This window comes from Antechinus flavipes, chromosome 1, assembly GCF_016432865.1.
Source record: "Antechinus flavipes isolate AdamAnt ecotype Samford, QLD, Australia chromosome 1, AdamAnt_v2, whole genome shotgun sequence".
Lineage (NCBI taxonomy): Eukaryota > Metazoa > Chordata > Mammalia > Dasyuromorphia > Dasyuridae > Antechinus > Antechinus flavipes.
The window spans coordinates 709,667,380-709,685,294 of NC_067398.1; the positions used below are offsets into that span (position 1 = coordinate 709,667,380).

The following is a 17,915-nucleotide window of genomic DNA, read 5'->3' on the forward strand; positions in this document are numbered from 1 at the left end:
GTGCCACTTAGCTGCCCCTGGGGGTGTTTAACCTGTGCAAAAGTAGTTTCTGAGCAGACATGATCATTGTCTTCCATGTTTTGAATATTGTCATGGGACAGAGGGATAAGTCCCTTTTATTTTGGTTCTAGGAGGGTAGGACTGGGAGCTGTGGGATGAAGAGGAAAAGAGACGATTTAGACTTGACTTGAGGAAGAATCATCCCTAAGGAGTCCGGACTGCCTCCCTGATCACTGAGGTTTCCAAGCAAAGACTAGTTGACTTTTGTATGGTAGCTGATGTCAAGTTACAAAAAAATAGCTACTAGAGTCCTTTTTCAAGCTAAAAAGTATAAGCTTCCAGAATTCCACTGTGGAGAATATCCAGATCTTGTTTGTTTTGGGGAGGGAGAAAGGTTCTTAACCGCCTCTCCTTGTTTCTACCCCCTTCAGTTTCCATCCTGAGCGAGAACATGGCGTCAGACTACCAGACTCAGTCCTCTAAACCGCAGCCTCTCAATCCCAAGGTCGGTACCGCGTTAAGCATGTTTTTTTGGGTCACCATGGCGCATGACCTGACCTGAGCCTCTGTTTCTCCTTTGTGAAATGAGGAGAATGAAATAAATCAGGGATTCTTAACCTGGTAATCTGTATTAAAGCTTTAAGAACTTGTAGACTCACCAAGGGTCAGAATTGGGCGGGACATTAGAGCTCATATAATCGAAATCTTTCATTTTAACAGAGAAAGAAAACTAGGGCCCCCAAAGGGAAAGTGTTTTGTCCAAAGTAATACTGCTATTAAGTGGGGGACCCAGGGCTGGAAATCCAGGGTCTTGATTGCCCTTCCCCGGCTGTTTTTCCACTCCCTACCTTAGTGGAAAGAGTAGGTGAAGGAAGGATAAAGAGAGAGAGAGAAGGAAGTTAGGTGAGCATTTCCTCTCCGCCATTCAGTATTTGGTGGATCCTACATCAGGGAGAGCTTTTGGAAAGCAGCTGGGGGGCAGGGACAGATTTCCAGGTGGAAAGCTGGACCCTGATATATGTATATGGATCTACACATGTACACTTATATGGTTTTTTTGTGTGTATGTATATATATATGCCTGTGCCTGCCCATGTTAGGGAGAGAGAGTGGATGTGATTATCCATTAGACTCTTCTTAGACAAAGCTGCACCCTTTCCCTCCCTCTTCCCTCCCCCCCAGCTCCACTCCCTGCAGGGCCTAGTCAGGAGCAGGGCAATTGTCCTCCCCTTTGCTGTGAATAGGTCAGGGAATGCTGGGTATCTTATTCAGTAATGGGGGAGGTCCAACTGAGCTGCTGAATTATCCACTGAAGGTCAGGAAGCCCCTTCCCCTCCTCCTCCTCCACCCTGCTGAGTGTTCAGGAGAATGAGAGTGGAGTCAGAAGTCAGTTCTTGGAGAATGCTGAAGCCAGTAATTCCTTGGGGAAAAGCTCACCTTTCCCTGCTTACCTCCTCTCCAGAATATTTTTTTAAAATGACAATTGATGAACCATCTCATAGGATCATAGATCAAGAACTGGAAGGGATCTGAGGCCTTTAAGTCCCACCCCCTCTTTTTATAGATAAGAAAACTGAGTCCCAGGATGAGAGCAGGAAGCGGTTTTCTACTTTTTACAGTGTTTTCTCTTTTCTGTGGTTCCTAGATTGTCATCTTTGAGCAGGAAAACTTCCAGGGCCGCTCCCATGAGCTGAGTGGGCCATGTTCCAATCTAAAGGAGACTGGGATGGAGAAGGCGGCCTCCATTCTTGTGCAGTCAGGACCGTAAGTGCCTCTTGGTCCAGCCACTTGTGACATGGCTGAAAATGGTTCTGGGACAAGTCTGGAGGGCAGTATGGGCCAGGGACCTGCGCAAGGGAGAAGGGAAGGGTCTGGTCTGGGAGAGATGATCCTCGTCTATTTGACCCAGGTCAACAAACCTTTATTAGCATCTACTCTGTTCGTTGCCTTGGAAATATAAAGATGAAAGAGTCCTTGCCTTTAGGGAGCCTATACTTTACAAGGGGAGATAAGAAGACAATTATGTGCAAAGCTAAAATAAAAATGATAAAGTGATAACCTAAGAACAGGCCAGAGTGATCCATTGAAAACAATTAGGTCACAAGGAGAGTTACCTGGGGAAGGTGACACCTCACTTGCCTGGCCTTTGGATGAAGCTGGAGATAGCATTCTGGCCCCGAGGAACATTGCATACAAAGGTGCAAGATAAAAAAAGGGCTGAATGTGAACAGTGCCTACAAGAGAAAGTTGAATCAGCTAAAGGAAGTAGTAGAAAAAGTTAGGAAGGTCCATGGGATCCAAGTTGCCAGTCTTGAATATCAGGAGAGAGAGACAGAGAGAGAGAGAGAGAGAGAGAGAGAGAGAGAGAGAGAGAGAGAGAGAGACAGAGAGACAGAGAGACAGAGAGAGACAGAGAAACAGAGAGAGAGACAGAGACAGAGACAGAGAGACAGAGAGAGAGACAGAGACACATACACACAGAGACAGAGAGACAGACAGAGACAGAGTAACAGAGAGAGAGAGACAGAGACAGAGAGACACACACACAGAGAGAGAGAGAAATGCTAGCTAATAAAGGATAAGAGAGATGATAGATTAAGTGGTAGATGAATAAATAAATGATACGCCAGTCATGCGCATTTGATTTGGTAAGTATACTTTCTTTCAGAAGGCGATCAGCCACTCTAGCATTCTGTGCCCTGTGTTCTCAGGTCCCTTCCGGTGCTAACTCTCTCTAAATAGGATTCTAAAGTTCCTTCCAAATTCTATGAATTTGTGAGCATTGGAAACATCCCAAAGAAATGGCTTCACTCCTTCACAAAGTTGTATTTTAATTCCAAATACTAAAGCGACCTTCAGCAAAGAGACCTGGGCTGCTTGTCTGGTAGAAATTCTTTGTCTAAGGCCCCCCGGGAGCTTGGGGAGGCTTCCGATGTCTCTTTTGTTTAGTTCTAAGGTTTCAGGTTGAGATAAAGCAGCTTCTGGAAGAAAAGAGAAGCGTCTCTCTGGGTGGCAGACAGCTGGAATCCTCCTCTGGAATGCCAAAGGGGATGGTCAATACCATTCCTGGCCCTGGGTGATCTAAAAGAGGCTTCTTCCTTTTCTTTCCCAGGACATGGGCAAAAAAAAAAAAAAAAAAAAAAAGAGTGCTTGTGAGTCAAGCCAGCCCTCGGACATTAATAAGTCATGTCCAGGTCCTGCATGCCCTGAATTGGGTTCTTAACTATTGGGCTAGGGGCTTGAATCTCTGTCTACCTCAGTTTATTCACCTGTAAAATGGAGCTAATAATAGCACTTACCTTCCTACAACCTTTCAGGTTGGTTGTGAGATAAAATGTGATATCTTAACAACTTCCAGGACGAGAAGAGGGTCACCCTTTCCCAGGGTCTGGATGCAGGTATCCTTGTGGGGCTGCTATTTAGAGTGTGGCCATATTGCATGACAGCTTCTCACTGCGGTTCCTGGTGATCCCTTTCTTTAGGTAGAAAATAATGTATAGAAAACCCCTTCTCCCTTCCCCCCCCCATTTCCCTAATCCCACCCCTAACCCACCTAGCTTGTCCCCCCCCCCCTTTTCCCCCCCTGAAGCAGAGATCTTTACCATAAAGCCTATGCTTTCTTCCTCCGGTAGGAGAAGGCAGCGCTTGTTTGCTTCATTGAGCATCCTGGAAGGACCTTAATCAGTTGGGCATTTGGAAGGTTCTAAGAGAATGGTTCTTGCTTGCTATACTTGAGTAACCGCCCTTCTCAAAACCATTGCAGGGGTCTTCAAACTACGGCCTGGGCCAGATGCGGCAGCTGAGGACGATTATCCCCCTCCCCCAGGGCTATGAGGTTTCTTTATTTAAAGGTCCACAAAATAAAGTTTTTGTTTTTACTCTAGTCCGGCCCTCCCACAGTCTGAGGGACAGTGAACTGGCCCCCTGTTTAAAAAGTTTGAGGACCCCTGAAAATTTTAGAGGATATCCCTGAGACAAGGACACCTTCTTACTCCCTGGATTGGCTCCAAGCAGGGGAATGGTGTTTATCTTCCCTCCAGGGCTGGATTTGCCTCACTGAGCCTAGAGATATGGAAAAGATATAGGAAGCTCACATTTCTGTAGGGGGTGCAGCGGATAGAGCACTGGGTAGAGAGTCAGGTTCAAATTGTACTTCCGACATTTACTATAGCAATGAGATCTTGGGCTAGGGGCTTGAACCTCTGTCTACCTCAGTTTATTCACCTGTAAAATGGGGCTAATAATAGCACTTACCTTACTACAACCTTTCAGGTTGGTTGTGAGATAAAATGCGATCATTGTCAAAGAACTTAAAAAGTGCTATTATGTAGATGTTAACTAAAATGATTCCATGGTAAAAACCAAAGTGAACCTAGTTTTTCTGCCTCCAAGTCCAGAGTTTTTTCTACTGTGCGACACTGACTCCATGACCTCCTCATTTTCACAAGAACCTAGTGATTTTATCAAGGGAGATTGTGGCATCTCTTCCCTTTGTAGATTTTTTTAGGCAGTAAGACTAATTTAATGCTTCACTTCCTTTCCAGGCCTCCAGTTCTCTGTTCTGTGGCATATAAGCTCATCTTCAATCTTTATCACTTTCATCAATTACTTAATCATTAATTGCCAGCAGGAAGTCATCTATTCCAACATTTGACAGATGAAGCTGCTGAGACTCCAGGAGTTTCAGAGACAATGCAGATGGCAGAGCTGGGATCACCACGTCTGCTTTCAGCCCTGTTTTCCGAGAGCTATTCGTCTTGGAATTTCCTTTGGCAAATTAGAGACAGCCACCCTAGAATTCAGAGAGCAAGCAGAGGGTCTGAGATCAAAAAGAAAATGTAGTAAAAAAAAAAAAGGAAGTTTACTGATTGATTGATAGAGACTGACAGCAGCAGACTCCTCAGGTTATCTCAGGCTTACCTTGATTAAGAGCAGAGATCCCAAAGTCAGCGCTTATGAATTGGATCTGTCATTGGCAGGCTCCCTCAGCTTCTTCAGTGACTACAAGAAAACATAACACAGACGCAGCTGGGTGGTCAGTGGATAGAGCACCAGCCCTGAAGTCGGGAGGACCTGAGTTCAAATCTGATCTCAGACACTTCACACTTTCTGGTTGTGTGACCCTGGGCAAGTCACTTAAGCTCAATTGCCTCAGGAAAAAAAAAAGAAAGAAAGAAGAAAGAAAGAAAGAAAGAAAGAAAGAAAGAAAGAAAGAAAGAAAGAAAGAATGAAAGAAAGAAAGAAAGAAAGAAAGAAAGAAAGAAAGAAAGAAAGAAAGAAAGAAAGAAAGAAAGAAAGAAAGAAAGAAAGAAAGAAAGTAAGAAAGAAAGATCTAAGGCAGGGAGAACCATAATGAGTGTTTGGATTTTATCTGGACATTGAAGGGAGGCACCTATGAACAATCAGGAAGACTTGTCAAAGGATTTTCTTAGGGAAAAATGGGATGGGGCAGGATGTGTGTGGTATTGATGTGGATCTCCTAAGGAGAGAGGATGCACTGACGTGGACTCTCTATCTGGGTTAACTCTCTCTCTCTCTCTCTGTGTCTGTCTGTCTGTCTGGCAGCTGGGTCGGGTACGAACAGGCCAATTGCAAAGGAGAGCAGTTTGTGTTTGAGAAAGGTGAGTACCCTCGATGGGACTCTTGGACCAACAGCCGCCGGACTGATGCACTCAGCTCTCTGAGACCCATCAAAGTGGTGAGTCTCTCGTCCCCTTTCTGCCCCATTAACCTATTCCAAGACCCAAGATCCTGGAAAGTAATAAGAGGCCAATCACTTGGGCATTTTGCCCTTTCTGGCCTGTCATGACAGGCAGAAGAAATTTGTTTTCGGTGCCCTGCCTGCTTCTGGTGTTTCCTTGCCCTTAATTCTGGTGCCCTTCCTCTGTTAATTATTTTCTATTTATTCTGTCCTGAATGGAGCTTTTTTTTGCATTTAGTTGTTTATGTGTTCTCTCTCTTCCCCAATTATACTGCAAGCTCTTCAAGTGCAAGGACTGCTTTTCCCTTCTTTTTGTATCCCTAGAACTTAACGAAGTACCTGGCACACAGTAGGCACTTAATAAATATTTATTGATTTATTCCTAAGGCTCTGAGAGCTTTTACATTTCAGCTACCTGTAATCCTCCCCTTGCTGTATTTTAGGAAGCAGGAAGACATATCAAACTCATATCATTATTATATCATTGTTTATTTTGTTACCCAATATAATCTTAGCAGTTCTGTGCATCATGATTTATGGACCCTGATCTCCCTAGATCCACTTCTTTTTAAAATTAATTCATTAATTTTTAAATACACAATGCTTTATGACTCATGTTAGGAGAGAAAAACCAGAACAAAAGAGAAAAATCGTGGGAGAGAGAAAAAACAGAAAAAAAAAAAAAAGAAGTGACAGATCATGTGTTGATTTACAGTCAATCTCTAGAGTTATTTTTCTGGATGCAGTTGGCATTTTCTATCCAAAGTCTTTTGGGATTGCCTCGAAATCCACTTCTTTTTGTGAATCTCAGACAAATTACTTTCTCTCTCTGAGTATCAGTTCTTCAGTTGTGAAAGAAAAGGGCTGGACTGACTAGATGGCAGGCTCTTAATTTTTTTTTTTTTTATGCATCATCAAATTTGGTCAATTTGGTTCACCAAAAATTATAATTAAAAAAAATCCACCATGTTAGATTTCAGTTAAAGAATAGAAAAATAAAGTTATATTTTTTTTTCCCATCGAAATTCATGGATCCTTTAACATCTATCTATAAATCCCCCAGGTTAAGAATCCCTGGCTTTGATGATCTCAGGGCCCTTTCTCATTCTGAATCTCAATTCTACGTTCTTCTCTCACAGGACAGCCAGGAGCATAAAATCATCCTTTATGAAAATCCTAACTTTACTGGGAAGAAGATTGAGATCATTGATGACGATGTGCCCAGTTTCCATGCCCATGGCTACCAGGAGAAAGTATCATCTGTGAGGGTACAGAGTGGAACGTGAGTAGCGTCCAGTAGTGGGTATCACTGGGGAGGGTGGCGAATATTAGCGTTCTAGTATTTAGCAGCTGTGTGACTTTGGACATTGTCTCTCTGTGGCTTAGTCTTCCTATCCGGAAAATGGAAACAATATCCTTTGTCTTACCTATTTTATGGTGAGTCAAAAATCATTTATAAAGATCCTACTGTGTGACAGGAAACACAAGCAGACAACGCTGCACAAACAAGCTATAGACAATATCAATCATCACAGGAGATAATCCCAGAGAAAAGACATTGGAGTTAAGGGGGATTGGGAAAGAGTTCTTCATCGAGTGACAGGGAAGCCACAAAACTCACCTAAGTTCTAAGAGTTATTCCTTTAGTCTTCGATCCAGGTTATCTTTGGGAGTTCCACAGGGAGGCTCCATGGAGCTCAGGCGCAGTGATACTCTCAAGCCCAACACGGCTGACCCATGCTTCCGTTCTCTCTTCCTCTGTCTTTGCCTTTCGCAGGTGGGTGGGCTACCAATATCCAGGTTATCGAGGCTTCCAGTACCTATTTGAGAAGGGGGAATACAAGGACAGCAGTGATTTTGGGGCTCCCCATCCCCAGGTTCAGTCTGTCAGGCGCATACGGGATATGCAATGGCATCAGCGAGGTGCCTTCCACCCCACCAACTAGAGCCCCAGCACCCCAGAGCCACCATCATGCAGGGATGAGGATCCACGCTCCTCTCATCACTCCCAGTCCAGGTCACCCTACTGTCCAAGCAAGTTAATAAAGTGTGAACGGCAAATCTCTTGTTGTTTGTTCTTTGTTCTCTCTTAGGAATGAATCGGGGGAAATGCCCGATCTATGTGACAAATCTAGGCTCAGATTTGCCGATTAGGAGTTGTGTCTATTTGCCTTTGTCTCTCTGGGGTGTAGTCTCCCAATCCGTAAAATGGAAACAATATCCTTTGCCTTACCTACTTTATAGTGAGTCAAAAATCATTTATAAAGATCCTACTGTGTGACAGGAAACACAAGCAGACAACTGCACAAACAAGCTATAGACAACATCAATAATCACAGTCAGATGGGAAAATGATACCTTCCTCGTCTAAGGTGGATTGCTTTTTCTGGGGTACTGAGCACCTGGGCTGGTCTCACCCTGTTTGATCTAATGGGTCACCAGACAGAACCTTTACATAAAAATATCCTTCTATCGTTAGAACTTTGGGCATTGATGGCTTTTCCTGGTTGAAGAACTTCTCAGTGAGAGGGGAAAGGATTGAGAAGGAAAAAGAGAATTTGAAACTCCAAATTTTTAAAAAGAAAAAAGTTACAAATAAATGATTGGGAAAGAAAAAAACAACAACAAACCAAAGTCGATGATGGCCTTCTTGACCAATTTGAGCTGGAGTTCCATGGTCTCTGGATAGCTCCAGGCTCTATAGTTTATCTGGAGAAAATCTTTCTGCTTTTTTCTGGAATTAGCTAAAAGTCCGGGCTCATTTCATCCTCTCCTCTCTCTTAGCAATGGGCCTCTCTTTCTATTATAAACCAATTTCCTAGGCTGACCACAGTGTGTCAGCATAGCTTCGACTGGGCCCTATCAAAGCATCTAACGGTCTTCTTGCCTTTTAATTCCGTTTTTATTACTTGGATTCCCTGATCAGAGAGCGCCATAAACTGTCCTCTCTCTTTATCCTGAAAAGCCAGCAAGGGTGTCAGGCTGCAGTTGGAGGGTCATAGGCGTGGAAGAGACTTTAAAGCTCGTTAAATACAGGAAAGAGGTCTCAGAAGGCAGAGAGTTCCAGCATCGAAGAGCCTCTTAGAACACAGAACACAGAATATCAAAACCACAAAACAAAAACAAACAAAAAGCCCTAAGAGATCATAGATTTTAGATTGGAAGGATCTCCTTCATTATATATATTTTTTAAAAAATGAAAAGGGAAGCCTCCCAGCCCTGACACTTGCATAGCCTTGGCAATTTGTCTCAGCCTGTAAAATGGGATCAATAACAGCTTGAGCTTTCACATAGGATTATCTAAGGAAAACTAGGTAGTGTGGTGGACAGAGCAAGGGATCTGTAGTCAAGAAGACTTGAATTCAAAGGTAGCTTTGGACAATGATTGCTCTGAACAACTGCTCTGGGAAAATCATTTAACCTTTCATAACCTCAGTTTTCCTCAAATGGGAATAATAATAGCAATTCCCTCCTAAGGATGTCATGAGGATAAACAGATCATTTTTGTAAAGTGTTTTCCAAACCTTAAAGAGTCATATTTAATGACAAATAATACAGTTCCATTAATAATAAAAATGAAAAATCTTAAAGGGTTATGGGAATATGAGATATTGTCATTATCGGAGGGACCGAGCGTTTTGCCTGATCTCTCACAGTTGGGGCACAGCTGATGCTGGATGCCAGATTTTCTGAGTCTAAATATCCTTTCCATTGCCCCCTGATGCCCCTTTTTTCCTCTGCCTTAGACACTGTCTCTTTTAAGAAGAGGATCCTTAGCATTAAGTCTGGAAGATCTTAATGACTTCGTGATATTCCTTTATTCCATGCAGGAGAAGGAGGGCCCCAGAGAGAAGTGGGTGGGAAAGGCCTATGAAGGCACTTAAAATGAAAATTGGACAAGCTCAGTTAGTTTTCTCTGCCTCTTACTTCCGATGGAGGAAAGGGGGGCTGCAGTGCCTCGATAGCTAATCTCCGACAAAGGCCCTCGGCCCTCTGTCAATTGCCAAATGCCCATCCAGAAGGATGGCTGCAGGAAGGATGCCTCCTGGGATGGACGCCCTATGACTGGAGCCATCCTGATGCCTCCGTTTCCTTCCTTCCCCCAGGACTCAGGCCTGGGCTCTCTGTGGGGCGGCTATTTCATAGTCCTTGGCACGGAGTGCTGGCTTTTCATTCCTCGACTTTATTTCACATCATTTCAGGCTCCAAGCAGATGCTGCTTCACATGGCATCAGTGTCCAGCTCTCACAGGACTCAAACCAGCATTGTCTGTACCAGAGCTGGGGCTTCCTCCCCCTGCCCATTGCCAGATCGCTGTTTGTCATCTGAGGGATGCTTGGAGGGAGGGAAAAATGGCGGGGGGAGGGGGGAAATGAGGGAGAAAATAGGCAGAGAAAGAAAAAGATTAGATGGTGGGGAAAGAGCTGGAAAGGGAAAGAGAGTAAATAAAGAGAATGGGAGGAAGGAGAGGGAAGGAAAGGGAGGAGAGGAAAGAGGAGCAAGAGGGAGAGGAAGAGGAGAAGGAGGAGGAAAGGAAGGAGGAAGAGGAGGTTGGAGAGGAGGAGAAAAAGGAGAAGGAAGAAAAGGGGGAGGAGGAGGAGATGATGGTGAATGGTGGGGGAGGAATGAGAGTAAAAGGTGGTAAAGGAGAGGGAAAGGGGGAGGTGGGGGAAAAGAGGGAGAAAAAGAGAGGGAGAAAGAGAGACAGACACACAGAGAGAGACAGAAAGAGACAAAGACAGAGAGAATTAGTTTGGTTGATGGAGAAAGGAAGAAGTGGAAGGCAGAGGGAGAGAAAGTGGGAAGAAAGGAGAAAGGAGGGGGAGAAAAGGAGAGATTAGTTTGTGGGAAAGGGAGATGAAGTGGGAAAAAAAGTGAGATGGAGTAGGCAGAGCTGGAGAATCCCCAGGAGAGAGAGAGAGAGATGCTAGCTGCAGGGGAGAGGGAGAGGAGAGTCTGGGCTGGCTTTAATGGCCTTATCTCGACTTCCTAGGCTGGGCACTGGAGGCAGAGGGCAGCTTCCTGTGCTGGTGGCAGAGAGGGCAAGGGGGGGAGGGGCGGAGGGGGGGTTGGAAAGCCCCGGGGGCAGCTGCTTTGTGCCGCAGCTCGGGAAGACCGGCGTTCTCTGCAGTCTTCCCAGAGAGCCATCGGGAACGTGGGGCAGGAAACGTTGGCAAGACTCTCCCTGCCGAATCTCTGCAGTCCTGGCTCGCTTCCTGCCGGGGCCTCCGCACGCCCCAAAGTCACCCGCACCCCGCTTTCGCCCTTCTTCTGCGGCTCCGACCGGGGCACCGAGCCTGGAACCCACCGGGAAAAGCTGGTTCTGGGCTTTGGCGCGAGGCCGCTTGGGGGGGGGGGGGGGGGAAGCTGCTTTTTGACACCAGAGAAGCCCCAAATGTTGCTTGAGGGAAAAAGCATTTCCTTCCCAGGGCCGTTTACAGCATTAGCAAAACGCTCCAGCCTTTTCCAAACACTTTCCCATCCATAATCTCATTAGAGCCTTGCAATTGCCCTGGGAGGAAAAGGCAAGGAGCATCATTAGGAGCAAACCTTAGCCCAGGGCGAGATAAGATGAGAAAGGGGGTGGGGGGGTGGGGGGGCTTGGAGCATGCGCCCAAAGGAAGCCGAGGACGCCTCCCCGGTGGTCTTCGCCCCCCTGTGACCGCACTAGGTCGGACGCTCCAGCCACCAGAGCCAGCTGTTCAATCATCCCCGGGAGCATTTGCTGCCCAGCCGGGCATGGCCAAGACCAAGAAAGTGATGGAGACAGGTTAGGGATGCGGATGCAGTTTGAAAGTGTGGCCGGAGGACGATTTGGGAGAACCGGCCGGCGCCCTCGGCTGACTGCGCTTTGCTTCGGTAATAAAAGGCTGATCCAGGCCGAGTAGGGAGCCACGTTCCTTTTTCTAATGTTTTGTCCTTGCCACTGTCTGGCTCCAAAGTCCTTCCATCATTCTCTGTTGGCCATTGGATAAAATCCACTAAAAAAAGATTGCTTAGTTTAGCATGGTGTCCTAATCTGATATCATGAAAAGAAGCCGGAATTAATAAAAATAGTATCATTAATGTACAATTAACATCCCCATAGCATTTACTTTTTTTTTTTTTTCAAAACACTTTTTTTTTTTCCTGAGGCAATTGGGGTTAAGTGACTTGCCCAGGGTCACACAGCTGGAAAGTGTTAAGTGTTTGAGGCCACATTTGAACTCAGGTCCTCCTGACTTCAGGTCTGGTGCTCTATCACTGTACCATCCAGCTGCCCCTTTCATCGTTACTGCCCCTGTGGGATCTTAGTCAAGTCCTTTCATTACTATTCTCAAGTATATTTGATCCTAGGATCTTTAGTATTTTTTTTTTTTTAGCACTTTAGACTTTAGGATCTTAGTGTTTAAAGCTAATAATAATAATGATATTCGAGTTGGGACTAATTAGTAATAATAATAGCTTTTATGTAGCTCCTACTGGATACCAGGCATTCTGTTAAGCACATTACAAATATGATCTTATTTGATTCTCACAATAACCCTGGCAGGTCGGGGCTATCATTATCCCCATTTTACAGATGAGGCAGACAAAAATTAAGTCACTTGTCTGAGTCCTGCTCTGAGGAAGGGTCTGATAATCTGAAGCTGGCTCTTCCAGACTCCAGCTCCAGCACTATACCACTGGGACACTTGCTTGCCTCTAAGCAGCTTAAAGATCTTAATTGTTATCTTTTCCATCTCTCTCACTTTATAAATGAGACAAAACTTAGCTCAAAAACATGCAGCTAAGAAATAAACAGTGGAGCCCAGATTCAAACCTGGATTTTCTCACTTGGGATCTTTTTGTTTGTTTTTGTTGTTTTGTTGTTGTTGTTGTTGTTGTTTATTTGTTGTTACAATCATACAAAAGTTAACAGCGTGGAGCTCAGTTTCTCCATCTGCAAAATAAAAATTGGATGATCTCTAATAACAATGATGGCACGTTTTAATAGTGCTTTATGAGTATTCCTTTATTCATCTCCGTGTTCCATCCCTGATTTTTGTCTCCACCATGCACATAGCCCCCTCATCCTGGAAGCTCCCATGGCTCCTTCCTCTAACTGGTCGGTTGCTCCCCAACCCTCTTCTATGAGAAAAATCTTGGCTAGTCACATCTTTATTCCACTCTGAGCTCCACTTATTTTCAGCTTTCTGTGTTTTCTTCCCAATTAGAATGTAAGTTCTTTGAGGGCAGGAATGGTCTTTCATCTGTATGGGCTTGCATTCCCAACACTTAACATATTATTATTATTATTTTGATTTAATTTTTTAGGTTATACATATACATTCAATTTTTTTTTTACACATTTCTATACAAGTCATGTTGGAAGAGAAAAATCAGAACAAAGGGAGAAAAACTATAAGAAAGAAAAAAAAAGTGAAAATATTGTATGTTCATCCACAATCGTCTTCATAGGTCTCTCTCTGGAGGCGGATGTCGTTTTCCATCCAAAGGTTATTGGCAGTGCTTCTCAAACTTTTGTTTTCAGTATCTTTATCCTATTGAAAATCATCGAGGATCTCTCCAAAGAGTTTTTGTTTATCTGGATTATATTTATAGACATTTACCATGTTGGAAATAAGAACTATTTTTGATTTTGTAGACCCTCTAAAAGGGTTTCAGAGATCCCCAGGATTCTCTAGACCATACTTTGAGAACCACTGGGTTATTGGGATTGTCTTGGATCACTGATTGCTGGGAAGAATTGAGTCTATAGTAGTGGATCATCACACAATCTTGTTTTCCTGGTTCTGCTTTCTTCACTCAACATCATACAGAGGAAGTTCTCAATAAATGTTGTTGATGGAGCTGTATAAAAAGGCCCCTTCCATGTCTATATTCTGCACTTCTGCCTTTCTCTCCCTATCTGACTAGAAGTGAGGGATGGAATATTTGGTTCCTGGATCAGCCAGGAAGCCGACGTCCTTGGATCCAACAGTAGGTGTTGAGTAGAAAGGTGTAAGAAGACTGGAAGGAAAGGTGGAGGGTAGGTCAGGAAGGCCGAACAGAGGATCTTGTATTTATTTCTGGAGCTGATAAGAAGCCACTGACAATGGACTGTCTCTCAGTCAATCAGCAAGCATTTATTCAAGATCTGCCTTGTGCCTGGAACTGTGTTAAGTCTTACAGAGATAAATACACAAGTGACACAGATTGGTTTTTTTATTTTTATTTTTTTACCTCAAGTTCTCAAGAATAGGACTCCTCTGTTTCAGAAGGAAGGGAGGAACTGGAGAGATTACAGGGACTGTGAATCTAGTGGAGGAGTCGGGGCTTTGGATGGCTGGGGTATCATAAAGAGTAACCATCTATGAAGAAGGGGAAGAGAAGTATCTGCAGAAAGAACAAAAATAGGAGGGTGAGAGAATTAGGCAGGAAAGAATGGACTAAAGTACCAATGAATGGAGTGAGTTTCTTTCAGAGGTATTTTGGGGATGGGAGCAAGGAGAGAGCCTCCCGTCCTGGTCCATAATGAAAGTTGGAAACAGGGGAAATGGCTGGCGTTGGAGAGATTGACTCCCTGTGTGTCTCTCTCTCCATTTTTCTCCCTCTGCCCTTTGCCCTGCTCATCTGCTCCCATGCATTAATGCATCTGGAAACCCGGTCGTGGGTAGTGTCAGCTCTGGCCCGGCCTCCTCCTTTTTGTCGGGGTCAGAGAAGCTGTTATCCACAGAGTAGGAGCTGAGCTGATGACAGGGTGGTGGCAGAAATGGGCTTGGCTTAGACCAGCCTCCCCTGGTGAAAGGATGAGTCAGTGGGAGCCCGAGAAAAGGGTAGCAGGGCAGGTGCAAGCTGTTTATCCAGTCAGCGAGCAAGCTCTGGGCCAGGGGGGAAGGAGAACTTGTTCCTTAGAACTGGGACGTCATCTAATGGTATTTGAGTGGGGGGTGAGAAATAACACGCCAGAGAAGCACAGACAAGCATGGGATGACTTCCGTGAACGGATGCAGGGGGAAGAGTGAGCAGAATCGGGAAAACGACATATACAATAACGACACGATATTAATTTTCAAAGCCCAATGTCCTCAGAATGACCCACACAGACTTGTAGATGAAGAAAGTTCAAAAAATAAAACTGATCCCAAAGAAGAGATATGAGAAGATGTCTCTCTTCCTTTTGGGGGGAGGGTGGTTCCCTGCATAGACTGCCAGATTATTTTTTCAATGTATTTATCAGTTTTGTTGTTTTTCCCTCTTCTTCTTTTTCCTAAAAAAAATCTTTATTGAAAGAGAAGGCTCTCTGGGAGGTGAAAGGAGAAGGCACGTGGGGGGAAATATTTATTTATTTATAATTTATATTTACATTTATATATTTATTTGTGATTTATAATTTTTATTTATTTATCATATTTATAGTATATTTATATATAATATGTGTTATATATAAATATATAAGTATATTTATAATATATTGATATAATATATACTATAATACATATTTTATATAGCCTTAAAAATTATTATTAAAATATAATATAAAATAAATATCCCCTGCAACCAGATGGTGCAGGGGATAAAGCACTGGGCTTAAATTGAGGAAGACTCCTCTTCCTGAGTCCAAATCTGACCTCAGCCACTTGCTAACTGTGTGCTTCTTTGTCTCAGTTTCCTCATCTGCAAAATGAGCTGGAGAAGGAAATGACAAAGCATTCCAGTATCTTTGCCAAGAAAACTTCAAACGGGGTCACGAAGAGTTGGACACGACTGAAAAAGACTGAAGAAAAACGAAAATTTATCCATGAACATTTAATTTTAAAAATATCGTTGGGGGATAAGCCTATGTTTTTAATTAGATGAATTCCTTTGCCCGCTGACATTGTCACTGAGAGGGAGTAAGTATCCAGAGGGAACCTGTAGAATGGAGGAAGCTATTGTGTACTTTATTTTTTTTTTAGTTATCAAAACATTTTTTAATTATAGCTTTTTATTTACAAGTTCTATGCATGGGTAATTTTTCAGCATTGACAATTGCCAAACCTTTTGTTCCAATTTTTCCCCTCCTTCCCCCCCACCTCTTCCCACAGATGGCAAGTTGACCAATACATGTTAAATATATTATTGTGTACTTTTAAAGCAATTCCTCCTTATTTTTTTCCCGAGAGAAGAATCCTGAGAGTAGGGCAAGCTAAACGGACGGTCCTATGTGTTCCCTCGCCTTCTGTGAGGAGCTGGGCTTTGACTCAGAACCCCAACTGCAAAGAAGAAGAGTCAGCTTCTCCTTCCCTAATAAATCACCTAATGAAGGCCCAACCTTGCTCTCCACACTCCCAAATCCAGCGGTTCCCCCCATTCTATCATTCTGATCCCCAGCAGCCATCATCTCCTCCATCACACGTACTGCAGGCTAGGTGAGGTGAGTTTTGTCTCAGGCCCCCGGGCCCCCATTGGGTCACGAGATAAAGAACAAGGATTCCACTGGGAGCAGATGGATCCATCCAGATCGATATTCTTGGTCTCCTGGCAATTGCTGATTGATAAATTGTTTTCCGAACCCCCCTCCCCACCCCCTGGCTCTGAAAGAAGCAGATGTATGGCCAGGAGGAGAGCAGTATGTAACTAATAAGCTGCTGACAATGTTGAGTCTGTCCTGCAGCCCTTGCCGAGCTGTCCCTTCCGTGGCCCTGCTGGAGGCTGGCAGCTGCTGGTCTGAGTCTGTCACGGGATCCTGTTCCCAGGAGAGAGATTCGTCTTCAGGGTCGGCTGGCTGGCAAGTCTCTGTTTCCTGCATAAAGGGCTACTTGTGCCGGCCTGGGCTTTGCCACCTCTGGGAGGGCAGGGGCTAAAGAGAGTGCAAAGGGAGGAGGGAGGGAAGGGAGGTTCTTCCCTGCCCAGACACCGTGTGGTCTGCTTTAAATAGCCAAGATGGGCAGGAGAGGCAGGGAGGATAGACTGATTGACTTCGAGTTAGGAAGATCTCCTGCCTCAGATACACTGGGCAAGTCACTTACCTTCTGTCTGCCTCAGTTTCCTCAATTGTAAAATAGGGATAATAATAGTACCTACTTATATCCCAGGATTGTTATATGAATCAAATGAAATAATATTTGTAAAACACTTAACAGTAGGCACTTAATAAATGCTGATATCCTCCCAAGCTCAAGTAAACCACCATCCTCAGGCTGTCCCAGTTGCAAGAATCTTAGGAGAGCAACACCACATCCGGGCTTTTCCTCAGATTTTTAGAGCCCAACATTTGCTTGGAATGAACAGTTTACTTTGCATTCATTTCTGTTAATTAATTAATCCAATTGCATATCTGTACTTTAGGACTGGAAATTTCATCTGATCGTTAAGGGAAACTGAGACCCAGGGAAATTCAGGGACTTGTTCCAGGTCACAAGTGGGGATTTTATTTCAGGATTTACGATTTCAGATCCCATTCTACTCTACCATGTCCCCTTCCCTTCTTCCACGTTCCCAGTTCAAGATGGAATCCTGTGACGTTCTAGCCATGGCCTAGAAGCTTAGAATCTCATGCAGATGAGTAACCCTGATGCTACGATACCAAACAATATAAGAGAGTGTATAATTAAACACAAAGTCTAAATTTAACAGCCTATGAGCCTGTGCTGTGGGGCAGGCCAGCGTTACAGGGATTCAGAGGAGGAAGAGTTGCCTGGAACAGTCAGGGGGAAAGTGTGATCTGGACTCTGAGGGATGGGTTGGATTTGGAGTTCAGAAGAGGAGCATGGAGGGAAAAAAAGGAAGCAGGAAATAAATGCAGCCTGAAATCATTTTCCATTAAAGAGCTGGAATAGCTTATGAGTCTTTGGAGAACTAAGAAAGTAAGTTCTCTTGGATAACGTCTTCTTTCAGGCAATTAGAATGAGTAGGTTAAAGGAAGAAGCCTTGATTCCAGGAGTTTAGGGGCCCCCGAGGCAATATAGGGCCAAGCTAAGAACCAGAGCAGAGCTCTGGAAGGCTTCTCACCCTAAGTGACTTGGTGAGTCAAAAGCATTTTTTTTTCCCTTAGAACACCAGAATTAGATTAAACAGAGAGGGAAAACAATTGAAATTTAGTCTAAAAGGTACTTAACTTGTCCTTAGGTATATAATTGTCTTTAAATCTTTCTCTTTATTATATTTCCCCTTAAAAGACACCTCTATTGCTAGCAATTAGAGTCATTAACTATTTGGGTTTTTGTAATAAATTTGGGGTAAAGAAGGGGGGACCCATCCCTTCTACCAT

At 44.0% G+C, this 17,915-nt stretch overlaps 1 protein-coding gene across 1 annotated transcript; it reads left to right on the forward strand.

The window, feature by feature from the left end:
* Window positions 1-436: 436 nt before the first annotated feature.
* Window positions 437-7,764, forward strand: CRYBB2 (crystallin beta B2). Its single transcript, XM_051970025.1, has 5 exons — window positions 437-505; window positions 1,646-1,764; window positions 5,566-5,698; window positions 6,841-6,983; window positions 7,479-7,764. The coding sequence occupies exons 1-5, from the start codon at window positions 452-454 to the stop codon at window positions 7,645-7,647; spliced, it is 618 nt and encodes a 205-aa protein (XP_051825985.1). The 5' UTR covers window positions 437-451; the 3' UTR covers window positions 7,648-7,764.
* Window positions 7,765-17,915: the final 10,151 nt, after the last annotated feature.